At 41.6% G+C, this 24,330-nt stretch overlaps 2 protein-coding genes and 1 long non-coding RNA gene across 3 annotated transcripts in view; 2 read left to right on the top strand and 1 right to left on the bottom strand.

Moving 5' to 3' along the window:
* Positions 1–24,330, top strand: part of LOC141581415 (uncharacterized) — a 578,148-nt gene that overhangs the window by 304,129 nt on the left and 249,689 nt on the right. The window contains exon 10 of the mRNA XM_074386828.1: positions 11,916–11,990. Within this exon, the coding sequence (XP_074242929.1) occupies positions 11,916–11,990 (75 nt within the window). The remainder of the gene's footprint in view (positions 1–11,915; positions 11,991–24,330) is intronic.
* LOC141583445 (uncharacterized) lies at positions 3,795–10,696 on the bottom strand. Its single transcript, XR_012516062.1, has 3 exons — positions 10,500–10,696; positions 6,573–6,673; positions 3,795–3,921 (listed from the first exon to the last, which is right to left on the bottom strand). It is a non-coding gene; the product is annotated as an uncharacterized LOC141583445 (long non-coding RNA).
* LOC141581710 (heat shock factor protein 5-like) lies at positions 19,965–23,524 on the top strand. Its single transcript, XM_074387979.1, has 2 exons — positions 19,965–20,908; positions 21,009–23,524. Exons 1-2 carry the CDS (start codon positions 19,965–19,967, stop codon positions 21,064–21,066), a joined length of 1,002 nt encoding a protein of 333 aa, XP_074244080.1. The 3' UTR covers positions 21,067–23,524.

Here is a 24,330-nt window from a genome sequence, read left to right as displayed (position 1 = left end):
ACTTGGTCTCCCAAAGAGCTGGGATGACAGGTGTAAGCCATTGTGCCTCGCCTTGAGCAGCTATTCTTACTCTTCATTCCTTACCTCCAGCTCAGATTCATGCTCCAGTCCCATACATCCAAATGATGACTGCACTGCTCAGATTCATGTTCCAGTTCCGTTGATTCAAATAATGACTGCACACGTCACTCTGCTATCTCACAGTCACACCAAATTTAGCCTGTATACAGTGAAATTCCCCTTCTTCCAATCCAGCTTTCCCTCCTGCCTCAGCTCTCTCTCTCTCCATCTGGAAGTACCACTCCTGCTTCCCCCCAGCATGTGCTGGGCATTCCCAATGGCTGGAGTTCCATGAAATGGCCTGCATTTGATCCAGTGTTCACGGAGAAGTTTCTATGCAGGTGCCCAGCGGAGGCCTTCACCCCTAAGCTCTAGCTGGATGCTGAAGGAGAGGGTACTGCTCTAAGTATCCTTTCTCTCCAGGCCATGTAGTTGACATTCCTCTACCACATGGTTAGTGTGGGGAGGGTCAAACCATCCCAGCCATCTGAACAGGACTTTATATTCTGAATGAGTCTCACCACAGGAATTCTGGGAGAACCATGTAGAGGTAAGGACACAGCTATGGCTTGGCAGGCTAACTAGCAAAGCCCACGTCCAAGTCTTAGTAGTTCCACATTCCTGGGCAATTTCCCGAACAGGCACAAGAGGTCAACAGGAACAACAAAGCATTCAGAGCAGCAGCTCCAGGTCAGAACTGTGGGGAAATACAGCCTGGAACTCAGCTTAGACCTACATTGGAATCTGTTGAGGGAGAAACCAGAAGTCTCTCCTGCTGCTTTCAGCAGCAATTATTCTGTGATAAGAAAAGCAATGGCATCATTTTAAAACATGACGATGATTAAACTCTAATATGTGTATTTACTTTGTTTGCATAGGTTTCTCCTAAAAGATCTGATGATAACTTTAGGAACTTTTATTTAGAAACACGGCCATACGCTGTGTAGGAGACCAGTTATTAAAGATGCTTTATAAATAAGAAATAGCTTACCAATGCTACGATTGCAACTGGAGCTGTTAGTTTTGTGACTTTAGAAAGAGCACAGAAATAACTGAAAATGCAGTTGCGTGTGGGATCATCCTCAAAGGATTTCCCTGGAATATTTTCTTGCTGAAAGAAGAAGAAAGTCAATATACATATTCATTCAAGAAAACTTCTTAAGTACTCTTACGATGGGGATGTTAAAATTGGTGCCCACATGTCCCTTAGAATAATCTTGCTGGGATAATATGTCTTTTAGTTCTAAAAATATAAACGGTAGGATCTTAAAATATTTTTGGTTTTGTGTAAACATAGGTGCTAAGGTGGCCCTGTGGCTATCATATGCCTGAAACAGGAAGTTTTTAAGTTTCGATAGCATTTAAACAAATTTAACTTTAAATTGTTTTCTAATTCCATTCACAGAGTTCGTTCATATTTGTTAGGACTACTTACAAATATTCTTATTGTTTGCTGCTATAAAAACTTATCTTTTAAAATGACACATTTTGTTATTTGGATGGTATGTTTATTCCCCTTAGTGCACAAATTAAACAAAGCTGTACGTCAGCTCTTACTCCAGTGTGACCAATTTACAACACTCCTTACATAAGATGATTAGACACAACTTAGTGAAGAGTTAATGGTGGATGATTTTGACTTCATCATGAAATCAACACAACTTCATAAGACATAAACAGAACCTCAGAGAAAGTGACACTTACTGAAAGTGGATGTATTGGCTCATCAAAAATAGCCAGAGATCTGTTTGCATATCTATAAAAGAGGAAAGTGCATTTAAGAGATTAATTCAGGAATTGTTAATATCTTAGTAAAGTATCTGCTGGGAGTAGGGCATGGAGGGTGGAGGGAGATACTTCTTGTTTGCTTTGGTAAAATTTGTTCACCAAAACAGTTGTTGCCAGTTTTTCTCCTGGATCCTGGCCTTCAGAGGGTTTCTTGACCTCTTTTTCTTCAACACATCACGTTCTGAACTGGGAAGTCTTTTCTACATTGATGAGCCAGACTTGCCTTTAAATACTCACTCCCGCTAACAGGCAATGGTAAGAAGCTATGTCTATTTTTACTCCTCTAACCTCATGGTGGAGTGGAACACAGGAACATTTTAGGAAGCAGTAGTTGTTGGCAATAAGGATTTTAGAACTTTTTAGAATCCATTAAGATTTCCCAAATCTTTCTTTCTTATACTTTATGTTTGCTGAAGTAGTTTGAGCTACACACTTAATTGCCTTTTCATTTTAAAAGAAGGCAGTCTTTAATGAGCTTTACAAACTAACACATTATGTGATTATTTAGGAAACCAGTGGTTTTCCTAATGTGGTCGGTGGACCCCTGAGATTCCCTAGGAGACCCATGATGTCAGAACTGGTGGTTGTTGTTGTTATTATTGGGTTTTGCTCTTTCCCCCAGGATGGAGCACAGTGGTACAAACCTGACTCACTGCAGGCTTGACTCCGTGGGCTCAAGCAATCCTCCTGCCTCAGCCTCCCAAGTAACTGGGACAAAATGTCCATACCACCATGCCCAGCTGATCTTTTCTTTTTTGTTTTTTGTATTTTTTGATAGATGGGGTCTTGCCACATTGCCCCGGCTGGTCTCAAACACCTGATTCAAAATAATTCTCCCACCTTGGCCTCCTAAATAGCTGGGATTACAGGTGTCAACCACCATGTATGGCCCAAACTGTTCTTACAAGAATACTAATTTAACCTGAGAAGCTGATTGAAAATAAAACACACAAATGATTTATTACTTTTAAAAAGTATTAAGACATTGATTGCTTTCTTCCTGTTCAAGACTTGTAATGACTGTTTAAAAGCAAACGTGGGTAAAACTGATGGTTTCTCAGTATGAATAAGGGCAGTGGTACCGAATTATACCAGTATTCGTTCCACTCTTCACGGCCCCTTGCAGTTTGTATCAAAGAGCATGTTTCACTGAAGAATGTCCTTGATGAAACAGTAAAAATTAATGATGTTACTAAATCTTGGCCTCTCTTTTTAGTATCCTCAGTAGAAAGTTCACATAAAGCGCTTCTGCATACTGAAGTATGGTCATGTTAAAGAAAAGCACTTGTGATTAAATTGTGAGCTGAACAAGCCAATTTTTCACAATACACCATTTGTATCTGAAAGTATAACTGACTGTTATCCATAAAATTAAGTCAAGTGAGTCTGTCATTTCAAGGAAAATAACAAGGATTTGTCTATAATAAAGCTAAAACTTTCAAGCTGAAAATCTCAACTTTGAAAACTCATACGTACTACTGTGAGCTTGACGGCATCTCCATATTTGAAGACATTTTTATAATGGTGGTGATACTAATGAAAGTGAGTTTTTGACACTCTAAGTAAACCAAGTAGCCAATGCATAATATTGTAACAGCCAGTAAGGGGACAGATCCATTTATTGTACAAGAAAGCTCAGTGACTATTAGTGAACGAATTCATTGATATGTACAATCCTCTTATTACTGTTTTAATCAGTTAGCACTTCTGGAGTTTTGGTGGGGTTAAAGAATACCCACAGTAACCTGATAGCTTTATAAATACGCCTCTTTCCTACTATATATTTGCATGAGGGTAGGGCATCTTTTTACTGCTTCTTTCCAAATGAATTGCAAACAAAGACATAAACAAATACACTTTGGAACCCTTAATAATTTAAAAGATTTTTACGAACCAAAAAACCCACAAACGATTTACTGTAGCGCTGTAAAATAAGCACTCTACAGCTTATAATGTCTAGAGTTAGGACCTGACAGCGTGTTGCATATGACACAAAGTGATGAGCTGGAATAAGAAGACAGGTTTCAAAGAGCTCACCTGTGCTTTATGTTGTAACATATTGCCATGGTCACACTGTGGAGAAAAACAAAAGTTGTAAGAACTGATTTTATCATTTGTTAGGTCTGAAGATATATTTCCAAAGGCGGGGGAGGGAACCCTCTCAGTGGCCCTGGAATCGTGTATTCAAAACAATATCATGTGAGCACTTTTCTTTTGTTTTAGTCCTCTGGCTCTACAGCAAAAACAGGAGAACCAAAATACTACGCAAAAGGCTGATAGAAGACTTGCGTCTGCAGATGGTTCTTAGGTATAAATGATGACATATTCTCCCTGTCATTTGCTCTTCTGCCCATAGAACCTTTCATTCTGTGCAAGTTACTTATATCTATGTGTTCATATGCTTACATTTAGGCCAGACAGTAGTGTTTTGCTTTTTAAGTTGCTAGGCCCTGCATTTCAGCTGATTTAGTACTCACCCATTTGTCATTATTTCCCTAAAAGCACAGAATGAATGTGCTTTATACCAAATAAAGTAATTTAAAATCGCCTATGCATGATTAGTAGAAAATTTATTAGTAAACAACATAACGCATCCAAAAATCGATGACACTTGTAGCTCTCCTAAAATAAGCAGTACTAAACACACAGCGTAACACCACATCATACAATATTAATGACAGGTACTTCCACATTAGTTTAAAGAAAGTATGAATGAACAAATACAACTCTTTGGATGTATGTTACTGTGTTACAAAGACATCCACAGATGTTGTGTGTCAGGAAACAGGGGCTTTTCTTTGATAAGGTCTGTCCTTCCATTCACCCTCAACATTTAAAATGAGGCTGAGAATAATTTGAGAAGGCAAATTGGAGTTGTAAAAAGTAGGCCTTACAACATTATTAGCATCTAAGAGAGATATTTCTATAGTGCTTCCAACAGTGTCATCTCCAATTATAAGATCACAGAATTTGAAGTTACATGCTGACAAGGACCACCGAACCTCACGTGACACTCCATGCACCGCCCATTTTACAGTTAAGAGAACCAAGGTTTAAGACGGATTCACCCAAGGTCCCTGAACAGTGCTCCTGTGAACTGCAGGTGTTCAGAAAACACTACGGTATGGTATAAATTGAAGCATATGCACACATAGATAGAAATGACTCGCACAGATGAAAGGCTTTATGGGTAGAAAGAAGAGCAAATGACAGGGAAAACATGTAATTTTTATGTTAGAACCATCACTTTTTCACACAAAGGAAGCAGTAGCCTCCACATTTGCTGCACACTGGATCTAATATGGCTCACTTCTTCCATTGAGAACAATGCTCTACTAACCATGAAATACGTTTTTCAAAATCTTTCCTAAAAGCCAATTTTCTATATTAACTTGCTCAGTAAACCTTTCTTTCATCAAAAGCAAATATACCAAATAATCCCTTCTAAAACTGGAGAGTAAATTAAAACTTACTATGCTTCAAAAATAGACTTCTAGTCCAGGCACGGAAGCTTATGCCTATAATCACAGCATTTTGGGAGGCTGACTTGGGTGTATTGCTTGAGCCCAGGAGGTTGAATCCAGCCTGGCGAACACGGCAAAACCCCTTCTCCAAAAATATATATTATTTTGTATATATATTTCAATTTTTAAAAAAATCTTGTAAAATTTAGACCACACTGAAAGAAAAAGTAGGACTTTCACTTGTTTGAACAAGGGCAAGCTTAAAAACTACTTTTGAATTGCATACTGAGACATTAGAATCTTTTGAAATCAGAAGAAGTCAGGGACTCTAGCCAAGAAAGAGTGGCTTTTTACTTAGGACTGAATACAAACATTAAGTGATGCCACCATACAGATCAAAGCTCAGGGCTTTAGACACAGGTGAAGTCCAGTTCTTGCTGAAACAGAATTGGATCTCAATTATTGTTATACATGAGAGAGGAAAGTCACATTATTAGGAGTATTAATGGCCATTTTTGATTAAAGTAGAAGTTACTAACAAATTAGCTTAAAACTAGTACATTAGAGACAAACTTAAGCTTGTAACTTAGTCGTGTTTATAGACTGGAAAGTGAAGTTAGGGATAAGGACATTAACATTCTGAGGTACCACTTGTCAAACTGTTTTCTGAATATCAACACTCATAATGGAAGGACATGTTGATCATATTTTTTGGACATCTCCGTTGGAGCTGGCTTTTTAAAACAACTTGAAGCCATCTGTCAAGGGTGTTGTGAAAGGGCATCTCTGATTGTGGCCTATGATGTGCTGGTGCATGATGGGAAAATTTAAATGCAGATACACTATGGTGCCACTGGAGGACAAGCTGTTCCTTCTTCCAAGAGTAGTTCCCAAAGTAGTGCCCATCGTGCTAGGCCTATGGCCCATAAAGAACTACTAATTTTTCCTAGAAACATCCAATAAAAAGCACCTCTCCTGCCCATTAGGTTCAATACTGTCATAACAGAAATGCATCAGATAAAGAGCTGTGATTATTCTGGGATGGCTTATTTGCTAACTGGCTTTCCCTTTTACCACACAGTGTCTAAGATTAAAAAAATTCATCCTTAGGTCCTGAAAAATCCATATATCATTGACATCAGCTTCTTCAACTGCCTGCTGAAAAGGGCAACCAAATGGCTGAACTAACAGCGGATGGCCGGGATGCTTTTAGCATACGGGGGTCTGTCACTCAGCCCTTGGCAACCTCGTTGTACTCACCATCCTAATATTTGGCTGAGATCAGGCTTGCTGACTGTGCTGTTATCCAGGAGTATGGTGGAACACGAGCTGTATTTTCTATCAAGATGCCATGGAGGTATCTGAAGAAGAAGGAAGATAGAGAAAGACATCACAGTAGGATAAACTTACCAAAGTTTGGGTTTTTTCCCTTTGTCACAATGTCAAACAATAAGGCATTAAGGTATTTTTTATACCCCGTGACCTGTCCGAGTGTGGTATCATGTGCAGCTCTATGGGAAACTCATTGGAGGCTCTCGTCACAGATGATGTTTGAAAAATGGGTTATAAAATGCTGCCCTTGATATGACACTGATCATCAAACCTGGCAAGCCACTATTATAAATTCCCTTTATAAATAATGGGAAACATTTATAATGGAATTTCATGTTCTTTTTCTGATGCAGGAAAAAGCACTGAGATTTTCTATTTCTGTTATTCATTAACTGCAACAAAATATCATACATTAAATAATATTGACACAAGAGCATTTGATTGCAGTAAATGAAGACCTAATACTACATTTACTCCCTTACTAATCCTTAATGTGTGCATTCAAGAGAGAGTGCGATGGAACCAGTGTGTTAGAGCCAGAGAGTGTGCGTGCCAGAGCTGCTCAGTCACCAAACAAGTGAGGGGCCATAGGTCTCCCTGGGCCTGTTTCCTTGTGGGAGGATGGAAAAAGTACTGCTTTTAAGACTCTCTCACATCCAAAAATCAGATGATGAAAACGACTTTTGGAATGTAACTTTCACTTCATGTTTACATAAGACTGCTATGACACTACTCAAATGAGAACTGAGAATACTCTCCATTCATTTCAAAAGTTAATTGATTTCATTCTTTAAGTTATTTGATGCACATTATGGCACATTCCTGCCTCACTCGTGCTGCTCTCTGTCTGGAATATTTATTCCTTTCCCCCTTGTCCCAGCAAGCTTGACCTCATCCACCTTCTGGGATCCTTTGCCTGCAGCCACACCACAAAACATTTCTGTTTTTGCGTACTCATCAGTCTAATTCACTGTGTGTTACATGCTACAATTGCCTGCAGGGCATCCCCCTCATGAGAAAGTGAGCCTCTCCAGGAGAGGGAGAACCCCTTCTCTCCTACCTGCAGCTGCTTAGCACAGAATGTGGGAGAAATTAAGGAGTTCAATAAGAGCTTGACCAATATTCAAGTCAGTTACAGTTTGGAAAGTAAATCTTCCTACAGATACAAATGAGTGAAAATTCATTCACAGTGCTATCAGAGATATGACAGTGAACCTTTTGAACACTGTAGAAAATCAACTATCTCTAAAACACTTTCAAAATATCTATTCATTTGTTGAGAGTGCGATAGTCAATACGGAAACTGCCTCCATTATATTAAGTAAATGTTCCTGCTGGGCAGGTGAGGTGGTTTACTCCTGTAATCCCAACACTTTCATAGGCTGAGGTGAGTGGATCACACGGTCAGAAGTTCAAGACCAGGCTGGACAAGATGGTGAAACCCCATCTCTACTAAAAATACAAAAATTAGCCAGGCGTGGTGCTGGGTGGCTGTAATCCCAGCTGTTGAGGAGGCTAAGGCAGAAAATTGCTTGATTCCTGAAGGCAGAGGTTGGAGTGAGCTGAGACTGTGCCATTGCACTGCATCCTGGGTGACAGATCAGGACTCCATCTCAAATTTACAAAAGGGAAGTGAGAGAGAGAGAGAGAGAGAGAGAGAGAGACAGAGGGACAGAGAGAGAGAGAGAGAGAGAGAGAGAGAGGGAAAGAGAGAGAGAGAAAGTGCTCTTGTCTAAAAATAATCCCAGTAGCCAAATGCCAATCACCAAATAGTTGAAAAGATCAACAGCTTTATTTAAAACCACAAAATACTGATTATTTTAACTGGAAAAAAAAATAACTCAGATGAGTTTTCTTTCCTCCTCTTAATATGCTTGTTTGCATCATGTTATCACACTGTTCCATTAGGGTCTCTCGCAAACTCATTAAAGACACAACAGGGTTGGATCTACTACTAATCAGCCAGTATGAAAAAAAAGGCAGGGTACAGAGAAGATCTCGTGGTTGTTTATAAACCTAAGCTGCATTTAAACATTGCTAGTAGCCAACAATCCGAAATGTCCATAGCGTCCAACAGCATTTTGCTGCTTTAGATGCTTTGTACTGCAAATTCACTTCTTTCTTAACCAAAATCCAAGATGTTTTTGAACAACATTACTATTTGAAGGACCAAATTACCCTTTAAGATAGAAATGTTTTAACTCCAGCAGAACTCTTATGTTTCTTAAGCTATTCTGTGATAGATTACATTAACAGTGTTATGTGATTATATGTGTATACTTTTGTTGTCTCAAAAACAAATATGGCATAAAAAATAAAAATGGACTGATTCCGATACTTTCATTCAAAGGGAAAGAAGGTATCCCTTAATGTCACTACTGTTGAGGTAGTGCAGCGTAATACTTTAAAATAAGAAAAGTCAATTCTGAGGAAAATTCCATACATGAGAATAAAAATAACAGGAATAACGCACCAAAACACAGACTAATTGGTACAGCCTCAGGTGAAATCTGTCCCGGTTTTTTTAAATTAAAATTTCCTATCACTCACTGTGACCTCCACCTTCAAGTTCAAGCAAGTCTCCTGGCTCAGCCTCTCGTGTAGCTGAGACTACAGGCATGTGCTACCATGCCTGGCTAGTTTTTGTATTTTTAGTAGAGATGAGGTTTCACAATGTTGGCCAGTGTGGTCTTGAACTCCGGGCCTCAAGAGATCCACCTGCCTCAGCCTCCCAAAGTGCTGGGATTACAGACATGAGCCACCACACCTGGCCCTGGAGATCACGGTTTTCTCCCCACTTTTTATGACATGTTTTAGATGTTTTTAAAATAATTAATGACTTTTAGCTCACTTGAAAATTTCCAACACTTTGTGTGCTAACAAAATCGGCTCCATCTATGTTGCACAGCAATGGGATCACATGGCAGGTACGGAGTTTGAATAGAGTTATTACACAAGGCCTGAGTGGAAAAGTGTAATGTGCTTATAATAGATATAACTAGAAAATTGTCTGAATTAAGGTCATAATTATGTTCCATTAAACTTAGATTTACACTTACATATAGGTTCTAAATGTGGGTTAAATATGATGGATTGACCACAAATTTATTTTCTCTTCCTTCTGAAATGTCACGAGAGTTAGTCGTAAAATAAACATTATACACAGAATCAGGAGACAGGATTGACAGCAGATGATTCTGAGTCAATGTTGCAAGGTGGCAAGCAGATAGAGGAGTGGTAACTGACATAAAAGCACAACCCTGGTGCCCACAGGGAGTGACCTGAACAGAAACAAGCAATGCCGTGTATTTTGAAGAACCCAACACAGTCTCCGAAATCATAGCACATGGTACCTGGGAAGGTAGGGTGAAACACAACAGAGCCAGCAAGGTCAATAGTAAGTCTGTGGTTAGAACCGTAGGTCCACCTATCCTCTCATCTTAGAAGGAATGTGGATGTGTATTCCCTGGATATATTACACCTGAAGGTTTCTGAGCTCAGACCCACCAGGGATGAAACCTGGGAAATGGGAGAAAATGACACACACACAGGGAAACTCAACCTTGCTTCCCAACCCTGCTTCCAGAAAACCAGCAGCCATGCTTGCACCGCCCAGGCAATATCACAACCAATTTAAATTTAACTTAAAAGTCACACAGCCTTAAAAATGGGCACAGTAAGTTAAAGACTTTCCTGCATAAATCTAACACTTAGGAAAATAGAAAAGAGTTAGAAAATTCACCTAAAAAGGATCATGCTAACAGCACTGGGTCCCTGTTACATTTCTAAGGAATCATGACAGATCGACTTTTAATTTAAACAATTAATTTCTTAACTTTTTGAAAGTTTACTCACAGAATATATGCGAAAGCTTCTCCTCTTTTCTTGCACTAAAAGTAAAAATATAACTAATCAATTTTGGTATAATAAAATACCATAGAATAAAAGTAGTTGCTAGTTATCATCACTATATAAAACAAGATACATCTGATTATCGCTATATAAAAAATCAATTAAAAATTTTAATTTAAACAAAATTTAACATTTAAATAATCTGGCATGATGAATCTCTGAGTGTAAAATCTGAAAACACAGTTTTACTTCTTAACACATATTCTATTACTTTCAAATGAAAGAATCCCCGTGTAGATAAGGAAAGGCAAAACAAATTTGGGAATGTCTGTGATTACATTTCAACATCGGCCGTTGAAATGTAATCCCCAGGGTTTGAGGTGGGGAAGTCTTTGGATCACGGGGGCAGATCCCTCATGAATGCGTTAGTGCCATCCCCTTGGTGATTAGTGCGGTCCTGCTTTGAGTTCATGGAGGAACTTTTTGGGGTTTTGTTGTTGTTACTGTTGTTGGTTTTCTTCTACTTCCGTACATTCTATGTGTGAGAAGCCCATGGCTCTTGGAAGAAACTGAGAAATTTAAGAATCCTAACCAGAAATTACTAGCTCAAGTCAGACAAAGTCCTCGCAAACTATGAAAATGTACGTGAACGACCCCTTTTTCTTGTGCTGCATTAGTTCTGATGTTATTCTAGAACCCACAGTTCTTGTATTCTTGTCGTTAAAATTAACTGAAAAACACGGGGTATGGCTTTTTGAAAATAGAGTAAGATAACAGAACATTATGAAACATAAGCAACAGTACAGAAAAATCCTACAGTTCTAATTCTCATCCTAAAACAGGCAGGATATGGAAACTTTACACTAGTTTCACACACTAAGGCTAATATGGAAAACAGCACAGGGCATGTTACGTTTCTATTACATTGCAATGAAAAAGTTGTGGCATCCACTTGGATGTGACTGTGGTTAGAGCACTGTGAAAAAGGAGGCCAACATCACAGATCCAATCTAGAACAATGGATTCTTTTGATTTGCTGCAGTGAAATCCAAGCTGTGGCCTAAATCCTATCAGTCATTATTAAAACATACTCTTTAGAGCAAGGGAAAAATGTCAAAGACGTATGAAGAAAAAGGCATAAATCCGTGACTACTACACTAAATCATGTGGCCAATTAATTGTGTTGGTGAAAATGTCACCAAATGTGTAAACACAAAGTCTGTATGTTTCCAAAAACAGTGACAACTAAAGGAAATTATATCACATGTGAAAATAAGTAAATCTATGAAAAGTTGAACATTTTTAACTAATATCTGAGTTTCTCTAAATACTCTCTGTTATATACAAGACAGAAAATGTTTAGGTTTTCCTTGAAAGCAGAAATAATATTGTCTTACCACTCATTTGATACTTTCTCAGGAAGAGTGTGCTTGCCCTTGGACGGACAGAAGCAAGACCTGTAGAGGAAGAAGAGGAAACACTGTCATAAGTGAGGTGAGTACAAAAGATTCTTTTTAAAGCGACATAGCCATTTTAATCACTTTTACAGTCTTGAGAAAAGCTTTTAGTAATAAATGTCAAGAAAATAAAGGCACCAATGTCCCAATTCCACTGGAGAATACAAAAATCACAGAATCTCTGCATGCATGTGGAGTAAAACCGGGCTGGGGCTGGAACTTCTTTTTCAACCTTGCACCTAAATAAACGGATGCAACGTTCAGATGAATCACATATATGCCCTCCTCCCTCTACTTATCAAATATAACCACCTTCCTCTAGGCTGCTATTACCAGCACATTTCAGGGAAAGTCTCAAGCAGGAAGAGATGCTGTGGTCAATTCCTGTGGTCAGACACCAGCTCAGTATTTCAAATGTCTTAAAACAAAGAGCTGTCTTGGGCAAAAACAATTTTTTAAACAGACAAAGTCTCACTCTGTTGCCCAGGCTGGAGTGGTGCAATGGTGAGATGGAGCCAGCATAACTCCCTGAAGGCTCAAACTCCCGGGCTCCAGAGATTCTCTTGCAGCTGGGACTGTGGGTGTAAGCCACCATACCCGGCTATTTTTTCACCATTTTTTTGTGGAGACAGGGTCAAATGAGACATACTTGTAAATGTGTAATAAATCCTCAAAAATGAAATGAAGAGTCTATTTTGGGCTGTCATCAAACACTACCCATCTTCTACCTGGTGTGTGAAAGCACTCAGAGGCTTACTTTACGCCACCAAACAAGGACTTTCAAAAGTCCTTTCATGCTTTGTGTATAAAGGCAGAATTCATTCATATACTATCTTTGTTCATTCTTTCACCATTTTTTTTTAATATTCTGAGAGAACGATATCTTTCAGCTACAAAGTCACATTCATCATGAAACTTAATTATTCTAACGTTTAAATAAATTAAGAGACCAACCAAAGTAAACAGAAGAGCTGTAAGACACTTGCTCTACAGCAATGAAATCTGTAGCATGCGTTTTCTATTTGGAAAACTTAGCTTTCATCCAGCCTGGGGCTGAGAAAGGGGCCACAACTGGGCATTGGGGTAGGGAGGAAGAAAGAAACCACCAGATGCAGCAGGGAAAAAGCATGAAGGGTGGGGGCAGGCACGAGGCAGGGCCAGTCCTCCTACCTGGTGCATGGGCCTGGTAAAGCTGGCTAGGGCCACGACGGAGGAGCCCGAGGCTGTGGATGCCTCGGGGGGTTCGGGGGAGGAATGAGAGCTGGTATGAGTGTCAGCCAGAGGCGTGCCTGAGGGCAAACAGCATCATTCATTGCCTTACCTTTGGGCATCTCCTGGTCGCTGACGTGCTGCAGGTCATGGCCGTCACCGGCTCCCAAATCCCGCAGGGCAGGCTCCACAGCAGTACGGTCTGGCGCTTTCGCCACCTCCCTCTCATTGATGTTATGGCTGCAGATCGGTTCTGCCCAGTGCACCCTGTGCTGGCTCTGCTTGGGTCTGGCATTGGGGAGCACCGTGATCTCTCTGCCCGGCCTCTGCTCCTCTCTGCCTTGGTCTGCACTTGTGCTCGACACTGCCTCATCGAGGTCATAGCTGCCGGACACCGCCCCACACAGCCAGCATGGGCACCAAATGGGTCTGGCACCGGTGTTGGACTTGTTCCTTCTGTGTTGGCCTGGACCTTTGCTTGCCACCGCCCCATTGATGTCAGAGCTGAAGGACAGATCCTCAGGGCACCTACGCAGACCTCGCCTGCGTCTGCCTCTGGGGCACAAACAACAACTCAGCGTGTTCCCCATGGGGCACCTTGGGTGCGCTCCAGCAACTTGGACCTTCCCTTGCCTCCCGGTCCGCACAGTTCAGCACTTCACCTCTTTGAAACACAGGCACGCTGGCAGGGCCAGCCCCTGGCTAGGGGGCCGCACCCCACTGACAGCTCACTCCCCGCCTCAGCTGCCTCCCCTGAGATGACTGGTCTGAAGGGAACCTGCTTGATTTAAAATGGGTGTAGATACAACAAGCCTGAGAGCGGAGATTTCGGAGAAGACAGCGCAGAGGGAGTTCCTCCTTCCAGTGTTTTCTACCAACTGAAGGAGGTTGCCCTACCAACCTGGTGCCCAGGAACCAATCAGGCACAGTCTCCTCCACGAGGCGCCCTACCCACATTGTGATGGGGGAGCCCAGGCACGTGGCTCACCAGGCCCCACCCTGTTGGCAGCCCCGCCCCTACCTTTCATTCATTGCTGGCTGCTGGGAGCTTTCAGGTTGCTCCACTGTGATGACGTTCCTAGAGATCATCACCTTACGATGAATTATATTAAAATGACTGTAACCCTAGTGAATGTTTACTGAGTGAATAAATTCCGTATTGTTTCCACAGCATGAACCAAGACCTTGGGCTGCCATGGCGTCCTGGGGCTGAATTGAACTGTGGCAGGGGCAGTCCCCTCACTCTCGATTGATCAGAAGGCTGCATGTGCTCTACATGTTAGAAGTAACCCTGTGAACTGGGACGTCCAGACTCCAAATGATTAGTAACATTTGCTTTGAGTTTTTAAAAAAGCTTTATTCGTCTAACAGTTGGGTTATTAAAAGGTATCTCCGTAAAATAAGGCACTTTGGCTTTACTTTCTATAAACAGTTTCATCGAACACTGACTGTCACATCAGAAATCAATGTGTTCTGACTTGTCTGTGTTATCTGCAGAATCAGTTTTTTTTATCTTCAATTAGTCTTAGTGTGGTATGTAACAGAATCAAATGTTTCTAGTATCTCAAAAGCATGTTCCCTATTTGATTATTTTTTCATAGAACCCAGGTCTCGCCCTGTTGCCTGAGCTGGTCTCAAACTCCTGGCCTCAAGCAATCCTCCTGCCTCAGCCTCCCAAAGTGTTGGGATTATGGGCGTGAGCCAGCACACCAGGTCTGAAAATCTGTTTCCTAAGGAGTAACGTAGAATACATAACATCCTTAAATATACCACAGCCTTCTCCAACTAAGCCAAATTCTTTAAAAGTTCTATAATATTTAAGATTCAGTTTACTGTATTTCAACCTCCCCTAGAAACAATGTATTAAATCTTAGAATGCCCGTGCCATAACCTCACTTTTATGACAATTAGCGAAATATTTCATGAGCTTGGTAGAATAACTTGAAATGAAGTGGTAAATGAAAAAAATTAAAATACATATCCTGCATTTTATTCAATGATGTATGTCAAAGATAGTAACCTACACTAAAATATCGAATTCAATTAGAAGATGTCTCAAGCCACAAGATTTAACAGTAAACAACATTGGGTCTAGGTAAGAATCCCCAGCTGGTTCTGGGAAGCTCTGGCCCTGTGTGGTACTATGCAATAAAAATAGCGTCTCTTTTCACATTCAGGGTTGGCTTATCCCTGAAGGTAGGATGGAGTCAGTGTCACTGCACCTTCATGACCCATCGTATTTACCACACTTTACATTTCTTTCCTAAGATAAATACACATGTTTTTTGGAGAAGACAGAGCACTACGTGATATGAAATACTAACCAAATAAGCACACAAAGAAAAACACAGATCAATAATAAAAACATTCAACTGCTGAAACACAGAAACATTAAGACATCTCAGTTTTCTTTTCCCAATGCTTGCAACACCCCCATCCATCACCGTATGAAAACATGGGAAACAGCACGTAGTATGACATGGGAAAGTTACATCTCGACACCATGGAAAACAGTTTTGGAGCTCAACCTTAATTTTCTACAGTTTCTAGCCTAGTAGCCAGTAGGTATTTTTCCCGATCCTCTCCCTCCTTCCAGTCTCTACCCTCAAGTAAGGACTAGAGTGTGTTTTTCTTCTATATGTCTTCACATCATTTAGCTCCCACTTATAATTGACAACATGTGCTGTTTGGTTTTCTGTTTCTGTGTTAGTTTGCTAAGGATAAAGACCTTCAGCTCCATCTAGGTTTTTGCAAAGGACATAGTATTATTCTTTTTCCTAACTGCATACTATTCCATAATATATACATACCAAATATTCTTTATTCAGTCTACCATTGAGAGGCATTTAGATTGATTTCACCTTTCCTATTGTGAATAGTGCTGTAATGAATATACACGTGCATGTGTCTTTACCACAGAATGATTTCTATTCCGTGGGGTATATACCCAGCAAGGCGATTCCTAAGTCGAATGGTAGTTCTGCTTTTAGGTCGTTGAGAAATTGTCACACAGTTTTCATCAATGGTTGAACTAATTTATCCTCCCACCAACAGGACATAGGTATTCCTTTTTCTCTAAAATATTGCAGCATCTGTTATTTTTTGACTTTTTAGTAATAGGCATTCTAACTGGTGTGAGATAGCATCTCATTGTGATTTTGATTTGCATTTCTCTAATGGTCACTGACATTGGGCTTTTTCTCCTATGCTTGTTGGCCACAAGTATGTCTTCTCTTGAAAAGTGTCTGTTCATGACCTCTTTTCACTTTATAATGTTTGTTTTTTCTTATAAATTTGTTTAAGTTTCTTATAGATGCTGAACATTAGACTTTTGTCAGCTGTGGTTTGCAAAAAATTTTCTCTTATTCTGTAGGCTGTCTGTTTATTCTGTTAATAGTTTCTTTTGCTGTACTGAGGTTTTTAGTTTAATTAGATCCCATTTGTCAATTTTTCCTTTTGGTATCTTCATCATAAAATCTTTGCCTCTGTCTATGTTGAGAATGGTATCGCCTACATTGTATTCCAGGATTTTTACAGTTTTGAGTTTTACATTTAAGTCTTTATTCCCTCTTGAGTTAATTTTTGTAAATGCTGTAAGGAAGGGGTCCACTTTGAATCTTCTGCATATGGCTAGCCACTTATCCCAGCACTCTCTATTGAATAGAAAAGAATTTCTCCATTGCTTGTTTCATCAGTTTTGTCAAAGATCAGATGTTTGTAGGCATGCAGCCTGATTTCTGGGCTCTGAATTCTTTTCTATTGGCCTATGTGTCTGTTTCTGTACCAGTACCATGCTGTTTTCGTTACTGTAGTATAATCTGAAGTCAGGTAATGTGATGCCCCCACTTTTGTTCTTTTTGATTATAATTGCCTTAACTTTTCAGTCTCCTTTTGAAATTGAGATGTTACAAACCATTCAAAATATCAAGGAATCCAGGAGCTTGTTTTTCAAAAAATTAATAAAATAGACTACTAACTAACCTAATAAAGAAAAGAGAGAGTATCCAAATAAATACAATTAAAAACAACAAAAGGGATATCGCCACTAACCCCAAAGACATACAAACAACATCAGAGTATATTATGAACACCTGTATGCACATAAAATGGAGAAAAATTTAATAAATTCCTAGGACATATGCACCCTACCAAGACACAATGAAAAAGAGATTGAATCCCAAAAAAGACCAATAATGAGCTCTGAAATCAAGGCAGTAACCGTTTATCAACCAAAAAAAAAAAGTCCCAGGGCTAAATGGGTTCACATCTGAATTTTACCAGATGTATAAAAAAGAGTTGATATCATTTCTGCTGGAACTGTTCAAACAGTGAGAAGAAACTCTTCCCTAACTCCTTCTACAAGGCCAACATTATACTGATACCAAAACCTGGCAAATATACAATGAAGAAAGAAGATCTCAGGCCATTATCCTAATGAACATCGATGATAAAATCTCAATAAAGGCCAGACGGGTTGGCTCACAGCTGTCATCCCAGTACTTTGGGAGGCCAACGCAGGTGGATCACGAGGTCAGAAGATCAAGACCATCCTGGCCAACATGGTGAAACCCCATCTCTACTAAAACACCAGAAAATTAGCTGGGTGTGGTGGCGCACACCTGTAGTCCCATCTACTCGGGAGGCCGAGGCAGGAGAATTACTTGACCCTGGGAGGTGGAGGTTGCAGTGAGCAGAGATTGTGCCACTGCACTCCAGTCTAACGACAAGACTGAGACTCTGTCTCAAAAACAGAAAAGAAAAACCTCGACGATATACTGAGAAACGAAATCAGCAACACATCAAAAAGTTAATCTACCATGATCAAGGAAGCTTTATTCCTGCAAGGCTGGTTCAGCATATGCAAATCAATAAATGTGATTCTCCACATAAAGAGAACTAAAAGCAAAATCCAGATGGTCATGTCAAAGGATGCAGAAAGGCTTTCCATAAAATTCAGCATCTATCATGTTAAAAATCCTCAAAACACTAGGCATTGAAGAAACATAGCACCAAATAGTAAGAGCCATCTATAACAAACACACAGCCACCATCATAGTGAATGGGCAAAAGCTGGAACCATTCCCCAGAGAACCAGAACAAGACAAGGATGTCGATTGTCATCCTATTCAACACAGTACCAGAAGTCCTGGCCAGAGCAAGCAGGCAAGAGAAAGAAAGAAAAGCCATCCAACCAGGAGAGAGGAAGTGAAATATCTTTTTTCACAAACAGTGTAACAATATGATTCCATACCTAGAAATCCCTTCAGTCCCTGCCCAAAGGCTCCTAGAACAGATACATAATTTCAGTTGAATATCAAGTCTCAGGATACAAAAGCATTGTACAAAAAGTGGCATTTTTTCTCTCCAAGGTTATGGAGAAAAAGGAACATGTATATCCTGCAGGTGGGAGAGTAAATTAGTTCAACCACTGTCAAAAACTAGGTGGCAATTCTTAAATGGTATTCCTCAGTGGCATTTCTATACACCAACAATGTCCAAGCTGAGAGCCAAATCCATTCTGCACCCCCACTCGTAACAGCCACAAGAAGAATGAAATACCTAGGAATACAACTAACCATGGAGGTGAAAGATCTCTACAGTGAGAATCATAAAACATTGCCGTAAGAAATCGGAGATGATGGCTGGGCACCGGAGCTCTTGTCTGTAATCCCAGCACTCTGGGAGGCCGGGGCAGGCAGATCACCTGAGGTCAGGAGTTCGAGACCAGCCTGGCCAACCTGGAGAAACGCCATGTCTACTAAAAATACAAAGTTAGCCAGGTGTGGTGGTGCATACCTGTAAACCCAGCCACGCGAGAGGCTGAGGCAGGAGAATCACTTGAACCTGGGAGGTGAACGTTGCAGTGAGTTGAGATCATGCCATTGCACTCCATGCAGCCTGGGGAAAAAGAGTGAAACTCCATCAGAAAGAAAGAAACAGAAAAGAAAGAAGGAAACAAGAAAGAAAAGAAAGAAGGAAAGAAGAAATAAAGAAAGAAGGAAAGAAAGAGAAAAAAGAAAGGAAAGAAGGAAGAAAGAGAGAGGGAGGAAGGAAGGAAAGTTGAATGAAGGAAGGAAGGAAGGAAGGAAAGAAAGAACGAAAGAGAAAGAGACCAGAGATGATACAAACCAATGGAAAAACATTCTATGCTCGTAAATGGGAAGAAATAATGTCAAAATGGCCTTACTGTCCAAAGTAATTTACAGATTCAATACTATTATATCAAACTACCAAGTCATTTGTCACAGAATGAGAAAAGAAAGTATTTTAAAATTTATGTAAATCCGAAAAACAGTCCGAATAGCCAAAGATATCTTAAACAAAAAGAATACAGCTAGAGGCAACACACTACCCAACTTTTCAAACTATGCTGGCTAGCCATATGCAGAAGATTCAAACTGGACCACTCCTTTTATCATAGAAAAAATCAATTTAAGATGAATTAAGGACCTACATTACAAAATCTAAAACTATGAAAATCCTAAACAAAAACCGTCCAGGACATACCATTCTGGACATAAACCATAGCAAATATTTCCAGACTAAGTCTCCAAAAGCTATCGCAACGAAAACATAGACGCATGGGACCTAAGGAAGCTAAAGAGATTGTGCTCAGCAAAAGAAACTGTCAACAGAGTAAGCAGACAACCTGCAGAATGGGAGAAAAATTTTACAAACGATGCACCTGACAAAAGTGTCATCCAGAATCTATAAAGAAATTAACACAATTTTAATCAGAAAACAAACAACTCCATTAAAAAATGGACAAAAGACAAGAACGGACACTTGTCAAAAGACATTCATGGGGTCCGCGGCGGCCGGGCAGGCAGGAGCCGACAGGGCGAGGCGAAGGCCGCGGCGGGGGTCGGGGGCGGGAATCGAGCACGGGGAGGGAGAGGTAGGCTGGGTGGGTGGGCGCGAGGTCCGGGCCGGGCGGGGCGATGCAGGAGGCGCCGCTCTCCATCCCCATCAAGCCCAACAACTTCCCCGCCGAACGGTGGCGTCTGGTGAACAGCCCGTGGTAACGGTCCACCCGCTGGGACGGCCGCGGCGAGGGGCTGCTCATCCACCAGCCGCTCTTCGAGGTGGAGCTGCTCAGCCCGCCCGGGCCGCGGGGCGGCGGCGGGGCCGCGGGGCCGGGGCCGAGTCCGGGCTCTTCACAACCACCAACTTCACCAGCGTCGTCCGCCAGCTCAACGTCTCCGGCTTCCACAAGGTGGTGCAGGGCGGGCCGAGGCCGGGTCGGGGCCGGGGCCGGGGGGCGGCGGGACGGCGGGACCGGCCCCTCCACCACTTCCGCAGCCCGCACTTCCGCCGCGGCCAGCCGCAGCTGCTCGTGCACCTCCAGCGCCGGACTGGCGCCAACGAGGCCAAGCTGGCGGCCGGCCTGGAGGTGCCCTGCCTCCCGTCCAGCGGCTTCCAGCGGTTTCCAGCGGCTGCGCATCACCTTGGCCTCCGCCTCCGCCGCCTCGGCCGCCGCCCCGAGCCCGCTGCAGCACCAGGAGCCGCCACCTGCGCCGCAGATTCCCGGCCCGAGCCGCACGGACCAGGGGCTGTAGGACAGTTTCACCGGTCATTTCGGCGAGGTGGTTTTCCCCCTTACTCCTACGTAACTTCATCCCAGGACCGCAGTACTTTTCCCATGAGAAGTTTAGATCGGACCCCAGTTGCTCGCAGAATATGGCAGAACTCCCTTGGAATGCACCCCGGGCAAGTGGAGACATTGCCCACGTTTTCAGAGAAACGGTAAGGTTACAGAGCCATTTACTTGGCCTGTTCTCTGTGGAGAGGATATTTCCTGTTAACAGCCCAAGTGTGAGATCGACTTTATGTTCCCCGCCTCCAGATCCTGTTTTGCTGCCTCAGTGGTGCGTGCCTGTTGTCCCGTCTGCTTGGGATGCTGAGGTGGGAAGACTGCTTGAGCCTGGGAAGCGGAGGCTGCAGTGAGCAGTGACCTCGCCAGTCACCAGGCGTGGTGACTCATGCCTGTAATCCCAGCACTTTGACAGGCTGAGGCAGGTGGATCACTTGAGGTCAGGAGTTCAGGGCCAGCCTGGCCAACATGGTGAAACCCCATCTCTACTAAAAATTTAGAAAAATAAAAAATTTGAAAAATAAATTTTTAATAATAACTATAGAAGCGAAAGTGAATTTCTAAATGACATACTAGTTCATAAAATGTATAATTTAAAATTTAATAATATTTAAAATGTAGAGTTCCTGTAAAGGTAAGAAAAAATAGTTGAAACAATAGGAAATTATGATTGCTTATTAGTATTTTAACTTATAATTTTCAGTGACTATAAGGTTTTGGTAAGTATAGTCAAATAACAACCTCCCGATTTTTTATTGCGAGAAGGAAAGAAGGAAAAAAGGGAAAGAAATTAAACCTCAACTTAGTTTTCGAATTGTTCTTTTTTTTTTTTTTTTAGAGACGGAGTCTCACTCTGTCGCCCAGGCTGGAGTGCAGTGGCGTGACCTTGGCTCACTGCAACCCCGGCCTCCCGGGTTCAAGCAATTCTCCTGCTCCAGCCTCCTGAGTAGCTGGGATTACAGGCACGCGCCACCATGCCCTGCTAATTTTTTGTATTTTTAGTAGAAACGGAGTTTCATCATGTTGATCAGGCTGGTCGCAAACTCCCAACCTCGTGATCCACCCCTGTTCGGTCTTCCAAAGTGCTGGGATTACAAGCGTGAGGCACTGTGCGTAGCCCAGATTATTCTTTAATATAAGTTAATAGGCAAAGGCTGATAAGAAAAGAAGTTCATAAATGACAGGTTCGATTTTAGTTAAGGAAAAAACAAAGGAGACATGATTATCACCTGTACCTTTCAAGAATCTAAAGTGATTGAGCGTGAATTCGGCAGTGTAAGTGGTCCTCAACTCTGAATTAACTGTGGGAGGTTTGCTTGTGTTACTCAGAAGGCTTGTTCTTTATTTGCCAGCCAGGTGCGGTGACTCACACCTGTAATCCTAGCACTTTGAGAGGCTGAGGCAGGTGGATCACTTGAGGTCAGGAGTTCAGGACCAACCCGGCCAACATGGTGAAAGCTTATCTATACTAAAAATACAAAAATTATAAGAAGAAAAGCAAGCATCATGCATCATTTCTTACATGCTAATTGTGTAAAAGTGCTATACGTTCCTTTATGGAACATGGCTTTTATATAGTTGATTTTTGTGGGTTCTTTTTGCCTTTTGATTAAAAAAATGCATTGCTTTACCTCAGAGCTTGTACTTTTAAGTTTTTAACCATATAGTTTATGGTATCTACATTCGTCTTTAGAATAGTTTTCATAGAGTTCTTTGACGTCTAATGAAGACTGATTGCTTTTAGGTCTGCTGTATAGCTGTGGTATTAGGGTTTCTTTCCATTGTACTCCCAGGATAATGCCACTGTTTCTTTCCTTAATTTTAATTTTTTTTGAGACAGAGTCTTGCTCTGTCACCCAGTCTGAAGTGCAGTGGCACCATCTTGGCTCACTGCGACCTCCGCTTCCCGCGTTCAAGCACTTCTCTGCCTAGCCTTCCAAGTAGTTGGGATTACAGGCGCCTGCCACCACACCCAGCTAATTTTTGTATTTTTAGGAGAGATGGGGTTTCACCATGTTGGCCAGTCTGGTCTTGAACTCCTGAACTTGTGAACCACCCACTTGACCTCCCAAAGTGCTGGGATTACAGGCCTGAGCCACCATGCCTGGCCCTCGAATAACTTTCAATGCTTCTGTTTCTCCCTGGGCACATACTTTAGGCAGAGGGACTTCCCATTTTCCCTCCTTCTCTTTTCGTTTCTGTTTAATCATACTGGAAAGTGCTTTAGCTTGAGGTTGCCCCGCTCTGTCCAGCAGATAGGCAGATACTGCTCCCTGTGGAGTCTTTTCATCATTCTTCTGTTTGGTGTTTCTCTTTTCATGCATCTTGATAGTCTTTTTCATTTGTATTTTCTCAGCACGGCACTGTTTATGGTAAAGCTTAGCTTTCAGACCAATCATTTTCTTTGCCTTCTTTGAACGTTGATGAGCCTCAGGACTTTCCTTCTTTCTCTTTTTCTCACTGTCATCCAAATGGTATCCATAGCGTTACCAGTGTAATTCAATATATTCATTCTGTGGCATGGTGACAGCTGCAGAGCTGCCAGAGGAAGCCCCTGGGGTGTGAAAACACTCAATTTTCAGGTCTCAGAGACCCACGAGCCCACAGTGTGCAGGCCACGACAAGAAAGCTATTTTTTATTTATTTTTCTTATTTTTTTGCTATTTTTAATTTTTAAAAATATTTATTGATTTGAGGTGGAGTCTCACTCTGTGGCTCCCTCCCGAGTTCAAGAGATTCTGCTGCCTCAGCCTCTTCAGTAGCTGGGATTACAGGCACCGGCCATCATACCTGGCTAAGATTTTTTTATATTTTTAGTAGAGATGGGATTTCTCCATGTTGGCTAGGCCTATGTTGAACTCCTGACCGCAAGTGATTCGGCCACCTTGGCCTCCCAAAGTGCTGGGATTGCAAGGGTGAGCCACCTCACCTGATTCTTCTGTATTTTTAATAAGCTCCCAGGTGAGGTGAGTGCTGGCTAGTGGAGCACATTTTGAGTGTCATGGATCTGGTTCATGCCCTCGTTGGCAGTGGTGGCTCATGTCTGTAATCCCAGCACTTTGGGAGTCTGAGGTGGGTGGATCACCTGAGGTCAGGAGTTTGAGACCAGCCTGGCCAACATGGTGAAACCCGTGTCTACTAAAAATACAAACAATAAAAATAAAGATAAAAAATAACTGGAGGGTGGTGGCATGTGCTTGTAATCTCAGCTACTTGGGAGGCTGAGGCAGGAGAATCTATTGAACCCGGTAGATGGAGGTTGCAGTGAGCTGAGATCCTGCCACTGCACTCCAGCCTGGGCAATGGAACAAGAGCTAAACTTCATCTCTAAATAAATAAATAAATGAGTAAATAAATAAATAAATTAATTAAGTCTGGTTCATGTCCTACCAGCCATTTATAGATGTTATACTGAGTCCTGATACAGGTAACTCATGTTCCAAACTCCAGATTTCCCCCAAAATATATAGGAAATATGAGGCCCTAAGAGGGAAATGTTGCTGAAGATGACACAGCAAAATGGAGTTTGAGACTAGAAACAAAAGCGCAGATGAAGCCTTTATTCCCATGTCAC

Source organism: Saimiri boliviensis, chromosome 1 (assembly GCF_048565385.1).
Source record: "Saimiri boliviensis isolate mSaiBol1 chromosome 1, mSaiBol1.pri, whole genome shotgun sequence".
Taxonomy (NCBI): Eukaryota; Metazoa; Chordata; class Mammalia; order Primates; family Cebidae; genus Saimiri; species Saimiri boliviensis.
Note: the sequence above shows the minus strand (reverse complement) of the source record. Positions and strands in the feature narration are given on the sequence as shown.